Source organism: Gadus macrocephalus, chromosome 5, assembly GCF_031168955.1.
Source record: "Gadus macrocephalus chromosome 5, ASM3116895v1".
Taxonomy (NCBI): domain Eukaryota; kingdom Metazoa; phylum Chordata; class Actinopteri; order Gadiformes; family Gadidae; genus Gadus; species Gadus macrocephalus.
Genome location: NC_082386.1, coordinates 18,238,560 through 18,259,548, shown reverse-complemented (window position 1 = coordinate 18,259,548; position 20,989 = coordinate 18,238,560). Strand labels below are relative to the sequence as shown.

General features: G+C 43.1%; 4 gene segments (V, D, J or C); all 4 read right to left on the bottom strand.

Moving 5' to 3' along the window:
- Positions 1–1,694: 1,694 nt before the first annotated feature.
- LOC132458205 (immunoglobulin kappa constant-like) lies at positions 1,695–3,183 on the bottom strand. The segment is given in 3 exon segments: positions 1,695–2,224; positions 2,380–2,443; positions 3,136–3,183. Coding segments are annotated over 3 exon segments (438 nt in total).
- A 2,126-nt stretch (positions 3,184–5,309) lies between these two features.
- LOC132458204 (immunoglobulin kappa constant-like) lies at positions 5,310–6,312 on the bottom strand (the record flags this gene model as incomplete). The annotated part of the segment is given in 2 exon segments: positions 5,310–5,775; positions 6,282–6,312. Coding segments are annotated over 2 exon segments (357 nt in total), but the record flags the coding sequence as incomplete, so codon positions are not given.
- A 4,051-nt stretch (positions 6,313–10,363) lies between these two features.
- Positions 10,364–11,654, bottom strand: LOC132457431 (immunoglobulin kappa constant-like; the record flags this gene model as incomplete). The annotated part of the segment is given in 2 exon segments: positions 10,364–11,023; positions 11,624–11,654. Coding segments are annotated over 2 exon segments (357 nt in total), but the record flags the coding sequence as incomplete, so codon positions are not given.
- A 3,141-nt stretch (positions 11,655–14,795) lies between these two features.
- Positions 14,796–17,752, bottom strand: LOC132458203 (immunoglobulin kappa constant-like). The segment is given in 3 exon segments: positions 14,796–15,439; positions 15,953–16,016; positions 17,732–17,752. Coding segments are annotated over 3 exon segments (411 nt in total).
- Between the last annotated feature and the right edge of the window lie 3,237 nt (positions 17,753–20,989).

The window sequence follows — 20,989 nt, the reverse complement described above, 5'->3', positions numbered from 1 at the left end:
GAAAATGATTACATCTGCTGATGATACAACCTTGATAGGGCTGATTTCAGGGGATGACGACAGTGCCTACAGAAATGAGGTCCTTTCCCTGACTGAATGCTGTTCCCACCACAACCTAGAGCTAAATACTGCAAAAACGAAGGAGCTGGTGGTGGACTTCCGAAGGAAGAGGAAGTAGACCCCGCCTCTGTCCATCAATGCGGCGGTGGTGGAACGGGTAAACAGCTTCAAATTTCTGGCCACAATAATCTCCTCCTCTCTGAAATGGGAAGATAACATAACTGCTATTATTAAAAAAGCCCACCAGAGGCTCTTTTCCCTCCGCCAACGAAACAAGTTTGGGGTGGCCTGTAAGGGGATGCAGCAGTTCTACCGAGCCACCTCTGAGAGCGTCCTTACGTTCTCAGTCACAGTCTGGTACGGCAACTCTACTGTCCAGCAGAGGTACTGCCCAACCTGCTAACTCCCTCTTCCATCCCCTCCCATCAGGTAGGAGGTTGAGGGCCGTCCACACTGAAACCTCCCTCTTCCTCAACAGCACATACTGCAGAACCATTACATCTCTTAACAACTCTCCATCCCTACACCAGTACATCAGGAATGCAGACTCACCCAGTGGCCCTGTATAGTATAATACGCACAGATTACTACTCTGTTTTTATATACTGGGAGTTTACTTAACTATGTACTTATTTATTGGACCTTATGCAGATTTGCACATGACTTGATCCATGCCAATTTGCACATCACTTGCACCTATAAGCACCTGCCACTTTAATCAAACATACAGCAATTACCCTGGCCTGTCAGCCAGGTGTAAGAGAGCTATATGTCTTATGTGAGGGGATGTCCCATTTTCTTTTATCTGCCTATGTGTTATCATGGTTATGTGGTATTTTGTGTGGGTCTTTGTTATGTACTGTCATGAGCTCACTAAAATAAATCCCGAGCATCTCGTACAGAGTTGTAGGGCAATAAAGTATTGAATCTGAATCTGAATCAGTCTTTATTACAATGGCGTTGGTTGGACACTAGATGGCGCCATTGGGCAGGTATGGAGACATGCACACACACCGCTTTCAGTGGAATCTCCAGAGACTCTTCTGAAAGTCTCAGCCCTACATTTACTCTGACTTTCCGTCTCTAAAGAGACACAGGTGCACATCTGCTGAACTAAACTGGACATCATTTGAATAGCCACAGCTCACTGCTCACAGAATACGTTTAAAGAAACACATATTTTAGCGTTTGTCGGTTTGGTCTTTGACTCAAAGACAGACATTAAGAATCTGTTACTGTTTTCCCCACTCAGCCTGCTAGGGTTCCTATGTCTTGGTGAGGGATACTGAATTTATTTTGAGGCGTCATTTTCTATCTTTCTGAGATTGTATCTGCAGAAACCTGGACATCTCTCTGAACTACTATTATCTGAAGTGACAGAAAGATAGTCAGACACGTGGGTCATTTCAGCAGCAGTGGCTCTATGACTGACACTGCTCCACTGAATACAGTGAACACACTTTACAAGGAAATGCACACAACCAACACTTTACTCATTCAGAGATATACATCATAGCCTCCCCCCGTGGGGAAATTTGTTTGATGAAGATGGCAGAGGTTTTATATGTTCATTGGAATCCACATTAATTTGGAAATACGAAAGATTAATGATAGCAAATGATGACAAGAAAGGATTTATTCTTTACATATTTATTAAATGGTCAACATGTGACCAACACAAGCAAGGGGTAAAATCCAGAGAGCATCATGTTATTGATTAGAAGACATGTTATATTAATGTCAATTATCAAAAGCTTCAGGGCCACCTGAGACAGAGTCATTGAGCAGACGTGTCAGAGGAGATCTGTATCCTCCAGTACCTCCATGCTGGAGCCTCTCTACTCTGAACACTGGTCAGGATTCAGGGTTTGAGTGACAGGCTGCGTCTGGCCATTCTTACTGGCCTCACAGCTCACTGAGCCCGCCTTCCTCCACTGGTCTGCAGGGAGGGTCAAGGTGCTGCTCCAGCTGTAGTGGCCATCTTTCCCCAGGACCCCCAGGCTTTCGGACACCCCCCCAGACCTGCTGCTGCCCCCCACCTTCCAGCCAAGCTTCCAGTCTGAGGGGAAGCCCCCACTGGCCACACACACTAGTGTAGCACTGCCCTGCTCCAGCTCCACTCTGGAGGGAGGGAGGACGCTCAGCGTGGGCTGCACCACTCCCACTGGAAGAGAGAGAGAGGAGTGGACAACAGGCTCAGTTAACATGTAAATGGAAATGGAAAAAATATAGAAAGTTCCAAAAGATAAAATGATCACGCTTAATTATATTTAGAGAAAGTTAAATATGCCAGGCAAAGAAAAGTGTCCTTGTACTTACAGTCAACGATGAGTTTGGTGCCTCCACCAAAAGTCCACCACAGTGATACAAACTCATTAAGAGGCTGTACAAAAACCTCCCGCACATTAAAGACTCATCTTACTGACACACAAACACTGGCTTTTCACTAAACTGGATGAATTAGTCGATATTTGATTCATTGGAAATATTATAATTAATATACATTCATTGTATGAATGTATATTAATTTAATGAAATATATTTATCATTCATTTATTTTCATAACATTTTTAAAGGCTCACTTACAAACGGTTTATTGTTTTAAAACAAGTCTATTAATTTGACTCAAGGAAAAACCTTCAAGCCAATGTTATATTCATGCATTTATTATAAACAGAACAATATGTTTTTATCTATTATTCTGGGTTCAGGTAATAATGTAACAACCATTTCCTTCAAAGAAATGGAAAGTCAAAGGATTTCATACAACCCAAGATCGGCTTCAATCAGATAAAATGTTATGCATTATAAATTCCAATAGTTTAGAGTAAATCTGAATACGTATTCCAAAAGTGTGAATGTAGAAGAGATACAGCGGTCCTCCCAGAATGTCTGCAGTCACTCTCACCCCCAGACTGATGAGTGGAAACAGGTCATTTCCATATAGAGGAAGCTTTGCATGCTCAGCTGAAACTGGGGTTCTGAGAGGGTTTAAAGTCCTCTGAGTTCAACACTGCCGGACTCTGAGCCGTCACTCAACACCCCAGAAACCGTGGCAACCATGAATCACCGCACCCTCCTTTTCTGGACAGTGGTCTGTGGATCCTTAACAGGTTGGTTCATTCCACTCAGTCTAAATGTGGACCACCCTTCTCTGTTTGATGTGTTTTCTATTGGATAACTCAATGTTTGGTTTGTTTGTTTTCTACAGGAACCAGCAGTCAGGTGACTGTGACTCAGACACCAGTAGTGTCCGTTACTCCAGGATCCACAGTCACTCTGACCTGTAAAATAAACTCAGCGGTTTACAATGGTAATGAACTACACTGGTATCGACAGAAACCCGGAGAAGCCCCCAAGCTCATCATAAAATATATAAACCAACTTGTATCACCAACACCGACTCGGTTTAGTGGCAGTGGAAGCAGCACTGCCTTCTCTCTGACCATCAACGGCGCCCAGCGTGAAGATGCAGCAGTTTATCACTGTCAGAGTTTCCACTATCCTAACAGTGTCTATGCGTTCACACAGTGATTGAGAGCCGTACAAAAACCTCCCTCAGTCACACTGCGTAGACACTGAGCTGTTACAGCAGGAACCTGCTGCAGCTGCTGAGGGGGAAGAGACTCTGACACAGAGCGCTGAGCACAGAGCTGGCTCTAACCAGGGGCCTCAACCAACAGCCAGCATTAGATTCCTCAGCATTATTAAACATACAAGTACAACTACCACGTTTAATATACCACTACTACCTCAACTACAACATATTACATACAACTACTACCTCAACTACCACCTGTAATATACAAGTACTATCTCAACCACCACGTATTACATACAACTACTACCGCAACTGCAACATATTGGATAAACCTACTGCCTCAACAACAACAAATTACAAACAACGCAAGGAGGTGAACACAGACGTGACAGAGCTCTGTCCTGTGTGTGTGTGTGTGTGTGTGTGTGTGTGTGTGTGTGTGTGTGTGTGTGTGTGTGTGTGTGTGTGTGTGTGTGTGTGTGTGTGTGTGTGTACGACTGGTTTATCCTGTGCCTTGATTACTGATTCACCACAGGTGTGCAGCCTGTCCCAGTGAGGCTGCTTCAACCAGCCATCGACCACACACACTCCGGCCCCCCAACACCAGGTAGGGGGGGGGGGGGGGGGATCCCCAGCCGAAGTCCACCCCCCCACCAGACACGAAAAAACATGTACTAAATAATAAACTGGACTCTGACCAGGGTCACCAAACCGTACGTAGAACAATAATAAATACGATCCAAACGCCATTGTCCCCATAGCTCCCCAGTGTCTTTGTGCTGTCCAGTCAGAGGGCACACATGAAATAAGGAGATTTAATGTTGGATTGACGTGATTTATCTATGAACTAAGGGTCAATCCCGATGAAACAAAAGCATGCTACTCGGGAATATTTTAATTATTGTTAAAGAGGTGAACAGAGTGGAGGTCATGGAATCAGTCTTTATTGCAATGGTGTTGGTTACACACTAGAGGGCGCAACTGAGCTGGTATGGAGACATGCACAGATACTTCTTTCACTGGAGTCTCAAGAGACTGTTCTGAAAACCTCAGCCCTATATTTACCCTGACTTTCTGTGACTCAAGAGACACAGATGCACATCAGCTAAAACTGGACATCATTTGAATAGCTACAGCTCACTGCTCACAGAATACGTTTAAAGAAACACATTTTTTAGCGTTGTCGGTTTGGTCTTTAACTCGTAGACAGACATTATTAATATGTAACTGTTTCCACCACTCAGCATGCTAGGGTTCTTATTTCCTGTTGAGAGATACTGAATGTCTTTTGAGACGTAATTTTACAAGTTTCTGAGTTTGTATCTGCAGAAATCTGGAGCATCTCTCTGAACTACTATTATATGAAGTGACATAAAGTCAGTCTGAGACACATGGGTCATTTCAGCAGCAGTGGCTCTATGACTGACACTGGTCCACTGGATACAGTGAACACACCTTCCAAGGAAATCCCCACAAACAATACTTTGCTCCTTCAGAGATACACACCATAGCCTTAACCCTTCTTTCAAAATGGTAGGGAAATATGTTGGATAAAGATGGCAGAGGTTTTATATGCTCATTAGAATCCACATTAATTTGGAAATACGAAAGATAAATGATAGCAAATGATGACAAGAAAGGATTTAATTTTAACATCTTTATTAAATGTTCAACATGTGACCAACACAAGCAAGGGGTCAAATCCAGAGAGCATCATGTTAATGATTAGAAGACATGTTATGTTAATGTAATTTATCAAAATCTGCAGTGTCACCTCAGAAAAAGAGAAATAAAGCAGACGTGTCAGAGGAGATCTGTGTCCTCCAGTTCTTCCATGCTGGAGCCTCTCTACTCTGAACACTCTCCAGGATTCAGGGTTTGAGTGACAGGCTGCGTCTGGCCATTCTTACTGGCCTCACAGCTCACTGAGCCCGCCTTCCTCCACTGGTCTGCAGGGAGGGACAAGGTGCTGCTCCAGCTGTAGTGGCCATCTTTCCCCAGGACCCCCAGGCTATCTGACACCCCCCCAGACCTGCTGCTGCCCCCCACCTTCCAGCCAAGCTTCCAATCTGAGGGGAAGCCCCCACTGGCCACACACACTAGTGTAGCACTGCCCTGCTCCAGCTCCACTCTGGAGGGAGGGAGGACACTCAGCGTGGGCTGCACCACTCCCACTGGAAGAGAGGGAGAGGAGTGGACAACAGGCTCAGTTAACATCAGCCTCATAGGAGCACAGAGGGAAGGGACAGCTTCCTGTTCACCAGCAGTTGGTGATATTAAAGAGGAAGGGAACCATATTTCTTAAAAGTTCTTCATTAAACCAGTAATTACATGTTCCTATTTAACTTCAAAATTCAGCAATTTATTGGGTTAACATTTATCGACTTTGCACAAGTTTAAATTTCTTCTAACTTAAATGTGAAAATTAAATAATGCCACAGCAATAATTAAGTCTCTCATGAAATGCATTATATTGCAGAACACATGCAACATATTCAGTGTAATTTAAAAGACAGATCTCTGTACCACAATATATTCACACTTTGTCCTCAGCTTTTTTTCCGAAAAAACTACAAGAAATTAAAACCATAGCAAAGTGAAAAATATAAAGATTTTCAAGCTTAAATAAATGGAAAGAAAGTTAAATATTCCAAGCAAAGAAAAGTGTCCTGGTACTTACAATCAACGATGAGCTGGGTGCCTCCACCAAAAGTCCACCACAGTGATACAAACGAATTAGTAGAATAAAAAAAATAGATAACATTTTAAAACAATCTTTGGAGTCTCACAATCAAACAGAACAAATAAACGAGCCAAACCAGTCCACAAATTGAACTTGTGAGAGCTTTCAAAATGAAAGAATGGATGTAATAAACATGCATTTAATTCCAAAAAATTATATGTTTTTATTTATGATAACATTTTAGGTTCCGCTGTAATGAGTAACTTTTTTGTACACAATTTTGAAAATTAATGAATTTCATACAAACCAAGATCGAATTAACAAGAAAAAATGTTATAGATTCCAATTCCAATTGTTTACACCAAATCAAATTTTATTCCAATGGTGTGAATGTAGAAGAGATACAGCGGTCCTCCCAGAATGTCTGCAGTCACTCTCACCCCCAGTCTGATGAGTGGAAACAGGTCATTTCCATATAGAGGAAGCTTTGCATGCTCAGCTGAAACTGGGGTTCTGAGAGGGTTTAAAGTCCTCTGAGTTCAACACTGCAGGACTCTGAGCTGTCACTCAACACCCCAGAAACCGTGGCAACCATGAATCACCTCACCCTCCTTTTCTGGACAGTGGTCTGTGGATCCTTAACAGGTTGGTTCATTCCACTCAGTCTAAATGTGGACCACCCTTCTCTGTTTGCTTGTGTTTTCTATTGGATAACTCAATGTTTGGTTTGTTTGTTTCCTACAGGAACCAGCAGTCAGGTGACTGTGACTCAGACACCAGTAGTGTCCTTTACTCCAGGATTCAGAGTCACTCTGACCTGTAAAACCAACACAGAGGTGTTCAGCAATAGTAATGGTCAGTATCTACACTGGTACCAACAGAAACCCGGAGAAGAACCCACGCTCATCATGAAATTAGTAAACCAACTTGTATCACCAACACCAGCTCGGTTTAGTGGCAGTGGAAGCAGCACTGACTTCTCTCTGACCATCAACGCCGCCCAGCGTGAAGATGCAGCAGTTTATCACTGTCAGAGTTACATTAATCCCTATGTGTTCACACAGTGATTGAGAGCCGTACAAAAACCTCCCTCAGTCACACTGCGTAGACACTGAGCTGTTACAGCAGGAACCTGCTGCAGCTGCTGAGGGGGAAGAGACTCTGACACAGAGCGCTGAGCACAGAGCTGGCTCTAACCAGGGACCTCAACCAAGAGCCAGCATTAGATTCCTCAGCATTATTAAACATACAAGTACTACCTCAACTACCACGTATTACATACAAGTACCACATCAACTACAATATATTACATACTACTACTACTACCTCAACTACCACGCGTTACATACAACTACTACCTCAACTACAATATATAACATACAACCAGAGCCGGCCCCCAGTATAGGCAAATGCTTGGGGCGCCGTCATCCGCGGGGGGCGCCGAAAACGGGGGGAGAAAAAAGAAAAAAGCAATAAAAATAAAAATTATATATATATAATACTACATTTTTTTTTTCAGTGCCATTACTACTATTATTTCGAAATATTATTTAAGCCCACAGCAACATAAAGTCATAGCAAAGGCTATTAAATAATGGAGAAGCCTTTTTTCTGGGTGCCTGCCTGGCTCGTTGCTCTGAACCTGCCCTCTGTGAGGGGGGCGGGGTCAAGAGTGTGCAGTTAAAGTGTATTAATGTTAATATTTCACACCTTAGCTTTCACATATCATTCATAGGCTATATATACATTCATTTCACTGCACTTTACTGTTTTTTGCACTGTGGTTAGACTGAATTGCATTTACAATAAAGTTTAATGAATCTCATCACATTTTCATTAGTCTATATTAGTCTCATGTATAGCACACCAAGCATCTGTTTTTTTATTAAAATGTAACATGCAGTCGTCACATATACTTCTCTTCTCCCGTCAGATGCACTTTTAAAATATTTCACTACCACCCCCAGTGACACAGCATCAGGTGCTGCTGTCCCGTCTACCTCTGCACAGCCCTAATTTTGTATTTTTTTTACACTTCAGTTGAGTGCTTGTTTAATCTCTGGTTAGAACCAAATTAGATAAACCATACTAGATTTAATTGTATTTACAATAATTTGAATCTGAACTCTATTATTTTGCTTATGAATGCCTTTAGTAAACATCATGCATTTATTTGCAGTATTTTGTGCATACTTATTGTATGAGTGATTCATTGCTTGTTACTTGGTTTGTAATACGTTTCGTGTGTTTAATTTTCTATCTAAAATCAAAGAGTCTCAAAGACCAAAGCTTTGTAGCTTCTCTGAGTTTATGAACATTGGTAGTCGAATATACTGTGCGATCCAACGGGGTAGGGGGCACCAGCAAAAATCTTGCCTAGGGCGCCAAATTGGTCAGGGCCGGCCCTGCATACAACTACTACCTCAACTGCAATATATAACATACAAATTACCTCAACTACTATATAGAACTACTACCTCAACTACTGCATATAATATATAACTTCTACCTCAACAACAAGATTTTACATACAAGTACTACATGAACTACATTGTTTTGCATCCAACTAAAACTTAAACATATTGAATATAACTACAACCTCAACTGCAACCCTCCCCCCCCTAGTTGAGGCCCCCAAGGCCCCAGAAGGTCGGGGATCTGGTCCTTCCATGGACGGCTGCTCCGTCTGCCCCTTCTCTCCAGTCCCCACCCTGGGGGGGTCCCAGACTCATCCCTATCACTGGTTCCCCACATGGAGTCCTTCAACAGATAGGCATTGGACCCCCTCAGAAACATGTCCAGACTGGGGCCGTCCCTCACTGCCCCCGTGGTAGAGACCCTCATCAACGCCTTCATCACCTCCCCTATGGACGGGGGTCATGGAGTCACACTGGGGGGTCCCCACAGAGCCCTGGATCGGCTCCAGTGTACCAATCCCCCCCCCCCCCAAGGTCCTGTAGCACCACCTCCTCCTCCTCCTCCTCCTCCTCCTCCTCCTCCTCCTCCTCCTCCTCCTCCTCCTCCTCCTCCTCCTCCTCACCCCCCAGTCCCTCTAGCCCCCGCTCCTCTCACAGCTCCTCAGACCCTACTCCCCCTCCCAGAATCTCCGTTCCTCAGACCACGGACTGCTTTACCCCCCCCCCCCCCCCCCCCCACCCCGGGTTAGGGACTTCAGCTATGGACAGAGCCTTTAGGGTGTCTGCCCCCACTCTGTGGAACTCGCTCCCCGGGAGATCCTCAACGCTGGATCCATCTGCGTTTTCACAAGCTGACTGAAGACCCACTTACTGGGCCTGGACTTTGGAACATGATCTTTTCTTATTTATTTGTTTATTTATTGTTTTGATTGTTTCAAAATATAATATTTGACATTATTTTGTTCTTTGTCACCCACATATAAAGCATCTTGCGTCCTGATGAAAGGAATGACTTTCTTATTATTAATATTATGAATCGATTGAAGCCAGCTATTTATTAAATAATACCTGAAGATAGGGGAGTTCATGGAATCAGCCTTTATTGTAATGGCGTTGGTCGGACACTAGAGAGCGACATTGAGCTAGTATGGCGAAATGCGCACATACTGCTTTCACTGGAATCTCCTGAGACTCCTTTGAAAACCTCCGCCCTACAATTCCACTGACTTTCTGTCGCTCAACAGACACAGGTGCACATCAGCTAAAAATGGATATCATTTGAATACCTACAGTTCACTGCTCACAGAATATGTTTCATGAAACACATCTTTTTGACGTCGGTTTGTTCTTTGACTCATATCCAGACATTACAAATATGTTACTGTTTCCACCACTCAGCATGCTAGGGTTCTTATATCTTGGTGGGAGAAACTGAATGTCTTTTGAGACGTACCTTTACAAGTTTCTAAGTTGGTATCTGCAGAAACCTGGACATCTCTCTGAACTATTTTATGAATCGACAGAAAGTCAGTCTGACACGTGGGTCGTTTCAGCAGCAGTGGCTCTATGACTGACACTGGTCCACTGAATACACTGAACAAACTTTACAAGGAAATCCACACAACCAACACTTTGCTCATTCAGAGATACACACCATAGCTTTAAGCCTTCATTCATAATGGTGTTGAAATTTGTTTAATGAAGATAGCAGAGGTTTTATATGCTCATTAGAAGCAGCATTCAATTTAAAATACAGAAGATAAATAATAATTAATGATGATAATGAAGAATTTATTTTTTAAATCTTTATTAAATGTTCAACATGTGACCAACACAAGCAAGGGGTAAAATCCAGAGAGCAACATGTTAATGAATCAAACACGTGTTATATCAATGGAAATCAACAAAAGCTGCGGTGCCACCTGAGACAGAGGGACATAAAGCAGACATGTGAGAGGAGATCTGTATCGTCCAGTACCTCCATGCTGGAGCCTCTCTACTCTGAACACTCTCCAGGATTCAGGGTTTGAGTGACAGGCTGCGTCTGGCCATTCTTACTGGCCTCGCAGCTCACTGAGCCCGCCTTCCTCCACTGGTCTGCAGGGAGGGTCAAGGTGCTGCTCCAGCTGTAGTGGCCATCTTTCCCCAGGACCCCCAGGCTATCAGACACCCCCCCAGACCTGCTGCTGCCCCCCACCTTCCAGCCAAGCTTCCAGTCTGAGGGGAAGCCCCCATTGGCCACACACACTAGTGTAGCACTGCCCTGCTCCAGCTCCACTCTGGAGGGAGGGAGGACGCTCAGCGTGGGCTGCACCACTCCCACTGGAAGAGAGAGAGAGGAGTGGACAACAGGCTCAGTTAACATCAGCCTCATAGGAGCACAGAGGGAAGGGAACATTAGCAATCATCAAGAAATATTGTTTCTTGTAACATGGAAATGTACAACCTCATTCATGACACATTTGAACTGTCAGGTTGCTTTTCTTAATAATTCTTTCTTTCACTTCCTTTTTATAATATTTCAATTCGGATTTAGCAAGAAAATTCTATTAACTGGATATTTTAAGCACATCAATACAATACAGATTACATATTATATTAAATAAATGATGACTGCATTTTTAGATTTCGAAACAGAAACTGAACGAAACTGTTTAGTCAAATTAATGAAGTTCAAAGTAACTCAATTATATTCTCAATGAATTATGAATTCTCACAATAAAGAAAGCATTTGAAAAACACTATCAACAATAACATTTAATGACTGAACTCCAGAGAAAATGTTTACACTGTCATTAACCTTTCTTAAGAAAAAAGTTACAATTAAAGTTAGTTAAAAATTAAATCTATATATATCTTTACAGGAAAGATAGACAATAGTTAGTACAATGCCAGACACACAAAAAGTGTCCTTGTACTTACAGTCAACGATGAGTTTGGTGCCTCCACCAAAAGTCCACCACAGTGATACAAACGCATTAAGAGGCTGTACAAAAACCTCCCGCACATTAAAGACTCATCTCACTGACACAAACACTTGCTTTTCACAGAAATATTTTAATTATTCAATGTTTTACTCTCTACAGCTATTGATTTTTCTACTTTAGATCGAATTAGTAGAATTAAAAAAATATATAACATTTTAAAACAATCTTTTGTGTCTCACAATCAAACTGAACAAATAAACGAGCCAAACCAGTCCACAAATTGAACTTGTGAGAGCTTTCAAAATGAAAGAATGAGGTAATAAACATGCATTTGATTCCAAAGAATAATATGTTTTTATTTATTATAACATTTTAGGTTCCGCTGAGTAACTTTTTTACACACAATTTTGAAAATTAATGAATTTCATACAAACCAAGATCGACCTCAACCAGATAAAATGTTATACATTATAAATTCCAATAGTTTCCAGTAAATCTGAATTTGTATTCCAAAAGTGTGAATATAGAAGAGATACAGCGGTCCCCCAGAACGTCTGCAGTCACTCTCACCCCCAGTCTGATGAGTGGAAACAGGTCATTTCCATATAGAGGAAGCTTTGCATGCTCAGCTGAAACTGGGGTTCTGAGAGGGTTTAAAGTCCTCTGAGTTCAACACTGCAGGACTCAGAGCTGTCACTCAACACCCCAGAAACCGTGGCAACCATGAATCACCTCACCCTCCTTTTCTGGACAGTGGTCTGTGGATCCTTAACAGGTTGGTTCATTCCACTCAGTCTAAATGTGGACCACCCTTCTCTGTTTGCTTGTGTTTTCTATTGGATAACTCAATGTTTGGTTTGTTTGTTTTCTACAGGAACCAGCAGTCAGGTGACTGTGACTCAGACACCAGTGGTGTCCTTTAATCCAGGAACCACAGTCACTCTGACCTGTAAAACAAACCCAGCGGTTTACAGATGGAGTGATGTACAACAGGGTATATATTGGTACCAACAGAAACCTGGAGAAGCCCCCGAGCTCATCATACGCTATATAAGTACACGTGAATCATCAACACCAGCTCGGTTTAGTGGCAGTGGAAGCAGCACTGACTTCTCTCTGACCATCAACGGCGCCCAGCGTGAAGATGCAGCAGTTTATCACTGTCAGAGTTTCCACTATCCTAACAGTGTCAATGTGTTCACACAGTGATTGAGAGCCGTACAAAAACCTCCCTCAGTCACACTGCGTAGACACTGAGCTGTTACAGCAGGAACCTGCTGCAGCTGCTGAGGGGGAAGAGACTCTGACACAGAGCGCTGAGCACAGAGCTGGCTCTAACCAGGGGCCTCAACCAAGAGCCAGCATTAGATTCCTCAGCATTAGTAAATATACAAGTACTAAACTAAAAGATATTACATACAACTACTACCTCAACTACCACGTATTACATACAACTACCTCAACTACAAGATATTGGAAAAAACGAATTCCTCAACTACCACACATATTACGTACAACTACTACCCTGACTACAACATAGTAGCCTACATACAACTACTACCTTAACTAAAACATATTAGATAAAACTACTACCTCAACTACCACATATTACATACAACTACTACCTCAACTACAACATATTATTTACAACTACTGCTTTGCTGGTCTCCTCCGACACCAACACACAGCTAGATGTTGTAAAGCCCTTCATTTGAGAGTTGTCACGACGATAAAAGCTGAGCAGGAGGTGAACGCAGACGTGACAGAGCTCTGCCCAGAGTGTGTGTGTGTGTGTGTGTGTGTGTGTGTGTGTGTGTGTGTGTGTGTGTGTGTGTGTGTGTGTGTGTGTGTGTGTGTGTGTGTGTGTGTAGGTCTGGTTTATCCTGTGTTTATTGATCACTGATCCTCCACAGGTGTGCAGCCTTTCCAAGCCCCAGAGTCCAATCAGCCTGACTCAGGCCAGGAGAGGCTGCCTCAACCAGCCATCGACCACACACACTCCACCCCCCCAACACCAGATAGAGAGGAGAGGGGGGGGGGATGGATGATCCAGAGTCCAGAGCCAAAGCCTAACGAATACATAAATAATAAACCAGACTCTGACCAGGGTTAGCATACCCAACAGTAAACCGGACTCTTAACAGAGTTACCAAACCATGAGTAGAACGCTTATAAATACGATCCAAACCCCATTGTCCCCACACCTCCCGGTGTCTTTTGGCTGTCCAGTCAGAGAGCACATGAAATAAGGAGATTTAAAATGGATTGATCTGATTAATCTATGAACCTTGGGTCAATCCAGATGACACAAAACCAAACTACTCAGGAATATTTAAATTATTGCTAAAGAGGTGAACAGATTGGAGTTCATGGAATCCGTCTTTATTGTAATGACGTTGGTATGACAATAGAGCGCGCCATTGAGCAGGTATGGCGACATGCACACATACTGCTTTCACTGGATCCTCCAGAGACTCTTCTGAAAGTCTCAGCCCTACATTTACTCTGACTTTCAGTCACTCAAGAGACACAGGTGCACATCTGCTAAAACTGGACATCATTTGAATAGCTACAGCTCACTGCTCACAGAATACGTTTAAAGAAACACATCTTTTAGCATTGTCGGTTTGGTTTTTGACTCATAGACAGACATTATGAATGTGTTACTGTTTCCCCCACTCAACATGCTAGGGTTCCCACGTCTTGGTGAGGGATACTGAATTTATTTTGGGACGTAATTTTCTATGTTTCTGAGATTGTATCTGCAGAAACCTGGACATCTCTCTGAACTACTATTCTATGAAGTGACAGAAAGTCAGTCTGACACACATGGGTCATTACAGCAGCAGTGGCTCTATGACTGACACTGGTCCACTGGATACACTGAACACACTTCACAACATCCAAACAAGAAACTTAATGTCTTTTGAGACGTACCTTTACAAGTTTCTAAGTTGGTATCTTCAGAAACCTGGACATCTCTCTGAACTATTATCATATGAATCGACAGAAAGTCAGTCTGACACACACGGGTCATTTCAGCAGCAGGGGCTCTATGACTGACACTGGTCCACTGGATACACTGAACACACTTTACAAGGAAATCCACACAACCAACACTTTGCTCATTCAGAGATACACACCATAGCTTTAAGCCTTCATTCATAATGGTTGTGAAATTTGTTTAATGAAGATAGCAGAGGTTTTATATGCTCATTAGAAGCAGCATTCAATTTCAAATACAGAAGATAAATGATATTTAATGATGACAATGAAGAATTTCTTCTTTAAATCTTTATTAAATGTTCAACATGTGACCAACACAAGCAAGGGGTAAAATCTAAAGAGCATCATGTTAATGAATCAAATACGTGTTATATCAATGTAAATCAACAGAAGCTGCGGTGCCACCTGAGACAGAGAGACATAAAGCAGACGTGTCAGAGGAGATCTGTATCCTCCAGTACCTCCATGCTGGAGCCTCTCTACTCTGAACACTCTCCAGGATTCAGGGTTTGAGTGACAGGCTGCGTCTGGCCATTCTTACTGGCCTCGCAGCTCACTGAGCCCGCCTTCCTCCACTGGTCTGCAGGGAGGGTCAAGGTGCTGCTCCAGCTGTAGTGGCCATCTTTCCCCAGGACCCCCAGGCTATCAGACACCCCCCCAGACCTGCTGCTGCCCCCCACCTTCCAGCCAAGCTTCCAGTCTGAGGGGAAGCCCCCACTGGCCACACACACTAGTGTAGCACTGCCCTGCTCCAGCTCCACTCTGGAGGGAGGGAGGACGCTCAGCGTGGGCTGCACCACTCCCACTGGAAGAGAGAGAGAGAGGAGTGGACAACAGGCTCAGTTAACATCAGCCTCATAGGGAAGGGACAGCTTCCTGTTCACCAGCAGTTGGTGACATTAAAGAGGAAGGAAACCATTGTGTTTAAAATCTCTTCATTAAAACGGTAACATGTTTATATTCAAAATGATTGAACTTCAAAATTTAGCAATTTATTGGGTTAACATTAATCGACAAATGTGAATTTCTTCAAACTTCAATGTGACTGATTTGCCAATTCAATAAATGAATAATGCCACAGCAATAATGAGGTCTTTCATGAAATACATTATATTGTAGAACGTATGTAACGTATGCAGTGTAATTTAAAAGACAGAACTCTGTACCACAATATATTTACACTTTGTCCTCAGCTTATCTTTAAAAAAACGACAAGAAATTAAAAATATAGAAAGTTCCAAAAGATAAGATTATCACGCTTAATTATATTTAGAGAAAGTTAAATATGCCAGGCAAAGAAAAGTGTCCTTGTACTTACAGTCAACGATGAGTTTGGTGCCTCCACCAAAAGTCCACCACAGTGATACAAACTCATTAAGAGGCTGTACAAAAACCTCCCGCACATTAAAGACTCATCTTACTGACACACAAACACTGACTTTTCACTAAAATGGATGAATAAGTCGATATTTGATTCATTGGAAATATTATAATTAATATACATTAATTGTATGAATGTATATTAATTTAATGAAATATATTTATCATTCATTTATTTTCATAACATTTTTAAAGGCTCACTTACAAACAGTTTATTGTTTTACAAACAAGTCTATTAATTTGACTCAAGGAAAAACCTTCAAGCCAATGTTATATTCATGCATTTATTATAAACAGAACAATATGTTTTTATCAATTATTCTTGGTTCAGGTAATAATGTAACGACCATTTCCTTCAAAGAAATGGAAAGTTAAAGGATTTCGTACAAACCAAGATCGGCTTCAATCAGATAAAATGTTATGCATTATAAATTCCAATAGTTTAGAGTAAATCTGAATTCGTATTCCAATAGTGTGAATGTACAAGAGATTCAACGGTCCTCCCAGAACGTCTGCAGTCACTCTCACCCCCAGTCTGATGAGTGGAAACAGGTCATTTCCATATAGAGGAAGCTTTGCATGCTCAGCTGAAACTGGGGTTCTGAGAGGGTTTAAAGTCCTCTGAGTTCAACACTGCAGGACTCTGAGCTGTCACTCAACACCCCAGAAACCGTGGCAACCATGAATCACCTCACCCTCCTTTTCTGGACAGTGGTCTGTGGATCCTTAACAGGTTGGTTCATTCCACTCAGTCAAGATGTGGACCACCCTTCTCTGTTTGATGTGTTTTCTATTGGATAACTCAATGTTTGGTTTGTTTGTTTCCAACAGGAACCAGCAGTCAGGTGACAGTGACTCAGACACCAGTAGTGTCCTTTACTCCAGGATCCACAGTCACTCTGACCTGTAAAACAAACCCAGCGGTGTACGCCAATTATCTATCCTGGTACCAACAGAAACCCGGCGAAGCCCCGAAGCTCATCATAAGACAAATAAATACCCTTGTGTCACCAACACCAGCTCGGTTTAGTGGCAGTGGAAGCAGCACTGACTTCTCTCTGACCATCACCGGCGCCCAGCGTGAAGATGCAGCAGTTTATCACTGTCAGAGTTTCCACTATCCTGGCAGCGTTCGGATGTTCACACAGTGATTGAGAGCCGTGCAAAAACCTCCCTCAGTCACACTGCGTAGACACTGAGCTGTTACAGCAGGAACCTGCTGCTGCTGCTGAGGGGGAAGAGACTCTGACACAGAGCGCTGAGCAGGCTCTAACCAGGGGCCTCAACCAAGAGCCAGCATTAGATCCCTCAGCATTATTAAACATACAAGTACTACCTCAACTAGCACGTATTACATACAAGTACCACATCAACTACAATATATTACATACTACTACTACCTCAACTACCACGCGTTACATACAACTACTACCTCAACTGCAATATATAACATACAAATTACCTCAACTACTATATAGAACTACCTCAACTACTGCATATAATATATAACTTCTACCTCAACAACAAGATTTAACATGCAAGTACTACATGAACTACATTGTTTTACATCCAACTAAAACTTCAACCTATTGAATATAACTACAACCTCAACTGCAACCCCCCCCCCCTAGTTGAGGCCCCCCAGGCCTCAGAAGGTCGGGGATCTGGTCCTTCCATGGACGGCTGCTCCGTCTGCCCCTTCTCTCCAGTCCCCAACCTGGGGGGGTCCCAGACTCATCCCTATCACTGGTTCCCCACATGGAGTCCATCAACAGATAGGCATTGGACCCCCTCAGAAACATGTCCAGACTGGGGCCGTCCCTCACTGCCCCCGTGGTAGAGACCCTCATCCACGCCTTCATCACCTCCCCTCTGGACGGGGGTCTTGGAGTCCCACTGGGGGGTCCCCACAGAGCCCTGGATCGGCTCCAGTGTACCAATCCCCCCCCCTCATCCACCTCTCCCCGCTCCCAGTCAGGTCCTGTAGCTCCACCTCCTCCTCCTCCTCCTCCTCCTCCTCCTCCTCCTCCTCCTCCTCACCCCCCAGTCCCTCTAGCCCCCGCTCCTCTCACAGCTCCTCAGACCCTACTCCCCCTCCCAGAATCTCCGTCCCTCAGACCACGGACTGCTTTACCCCCCCACCCCGGGTTAGGGACTTCAGCTATGGACAGAGCCTTTAGGGTGGCTGCCCCCACTCTGTGGAACTCGCCCCCCAGGAGATCCTCAACGCTGGATCCATCTGCGTTTTCACAAGCTGCCTGAAGACCCACTTACTGGGCCTGCACTTTGGAACATGATCTTTTCATAATCATTCGTTTATTTATTGTTTTGATTGTTTCAAAATATAATCTTTCACGTTGTTTTGTTCTTTGTCACCTACAGTTAAAGCAGCTTGCGTCCTTATGAAAGGAACGACTTTCTTATTATTATTATTATTATTATGAATCAAGTCAAGCCAGCTATTTATTTAATAAAAGCTGAAGATAGTGGAGTTCATGGAATCAGTCTTTATTGCAATGGCGTTGGTTGGACACAAGATGACGCCATTGAGCTATTATGGAGAAATGCACACGTACTGCTTTCACTGGAACCTCCAGAGACTCCTTTGAAAACCTCAGCCCTATATTTCCACCGAGTTTCTGCCACTTAAGAGACACAGGTGCACCTCAGCTAAAAATGGACATAATTTGAGTCGCTACAGTTCACTGCTCACATACTGCGTCTTTGGTTTAGTTGCTGTGATCATGACTGGACGCCTGGCCACACCACCGGACAGCGACTAGCTCACTCACCAGCACATCAACCTTAACACCCTGGTCACTCATTTTCTATGTTCCATTTACTCAAAATTTAACAATGACTGCCCAACTAAGATGTTACTGTTGGTTGAAGAAAAAAACAAATACTCTTGTTGAGCTGGTCAAAGAAAAGTATTTTATTATTTGACTTTTTCTCTCCATTGTAATCTGTCCTTACTTGTCCTACCTACCTATCATCCCATTTAAGTTGATCAACAAAGTGTGGGTTCCCATTTTATCACAGTTTAGTACTGCTGTTCTTTAATAACGAGGCATATATCGTAAAAGCACATTTTTCACATGGCAACCGTTATCATGTAACCATTTGTCATTCTTTTAGTGACTTGAGTGAAGCAGTGTAATCGTGACTGTGCCTGCCTTAGGTAGCGTGAACCGCCCCTCCTTCTCCAGTTTGTATACTAACCTTTCTTCACCATTCTTTCCATTATTTTACACATCACTGCTGTTAGTGCAATGGATGCTCTGCTTCCTTCCCTGGCTTTAACATTGGGACCACCACTGCCTGTTTCCAGGCTAATGGAAGCCTTCCTTCCTTCCAAACAGTGTTCATAAGTGCTAACATTTCTTCCACCACCAGATCACCTATTCTTTTAAATATCTCATAGCTCATGCCGTCCTTCCCTGGTGCTGTTTTCCCCCCTTTATTTATGGCTCTGCGCAGCTCTTCAATTGAAAAGTACAAATTAACACAATCAGTATTATCGTCATTCACCCCGAGTTTAAAAAATATGTTGTCTTAGCGTCTCATTCCTCTTTCTAATACCTTCCTCCCCAATGTTTGCTCCCCTATGTACATCCTTAAACTTACTCTCACACATTTCTGCTTTCTCTATATCACTCTTTGCTATAACTCCCTTTTCCTCCAATACTGGCATTCTCCTTTTCCTTACCACTCCTGACATACGATGAACTGCTGCCCATATGTCTCCAACTGATGTATCCACGCCCAATTCTCCACAATAACCTCTCCAACACTCTTTTTTTGTAACCTTAATTACTCTTCTCGCCTTAGCCCTCAGCCTTTTGTACTCCATTGCATTATTCTCTGTTGGGCACTTTCTCAATAGTCTATATGCACAGTTTCTATCCCTAACTGCTTTATCACAAGCCCTATTCCACCATGGCACACTTACTCTAGTTTTAGGGGTTTTCTTTAAAGGGATGCACTCATATGCACTACTTAATATCATTGCACATAAACTATTGTTCCTCTCATCTATCGATCCCTCTCCATTCACACTATCAAGGCCACTATCACATTTACTAGAGAACTTCTCCCAGTCTGCCTTTCCATAGTTAAAATAAGTTGGTCTAGTCTGATCAACAGTTAGCAAAGTTTTCCCAAACTTCAAAAGTATTGGAAAGTGATCACTACCCATTGAGCACCTGTCCATATTGTCCCATTCTCCTACTCTTGCGTATTCACTGGATGCTAGTGCTAAATCTATGCATGAACCTACCCCTGTCTTAATTTCAAACCTAGTTGGCCTGCCATCATTCATACATACTAACCCATGTTTGTCCATAAAATCCTCCACTGTGCTCCCATTTGTATCTTTCATTCTGCTTCCCCACAAAGGGTTATGTGCATTAAAGTCACCTAGCCAAATAATCGGTGCCCCCATCTGTTCCATAATCTCCTCCAAATCGATTATGTCGACTGGCAAGCAGGGATTATAAAAGTTAACTATATTTACCCACTTATTATTTCCCTGCACCTTTACCACCACACACTCTAGAGAAGACTTAATTTGCCCCCTCGGGTACTTCACATCAAACCTTACAAACGTTGCACACCCTCCTCCTGCTTTCCCACTTCGGTCCTGTCTAATACTTTCATACCCTGGCACGACAAAGTCCAAACAAGGTTTGAGCCAAGTTTCCTGAACACACAGTAAAGCTGGTTTATACTCTCCATTAAAAACATCCACAAATCTTTTAAACTCTTGGCCATTTGCGATTAGGCTCCTTGCGTTCCATTGCATTAAATAAAACATCCCACACCACATCTTCCATGATAGCAAGGAGTGACTGTTTGTCCTCTATCCGCATTGCATCCCCTTTTCCCGGCCGCCGGTGAGCACTGGTCCCCACTGGGCTGTTAGCGTCCCCCGTGCCTTTTACTTTTCTTACTGGCCACGTCTGCTTTCATCCCT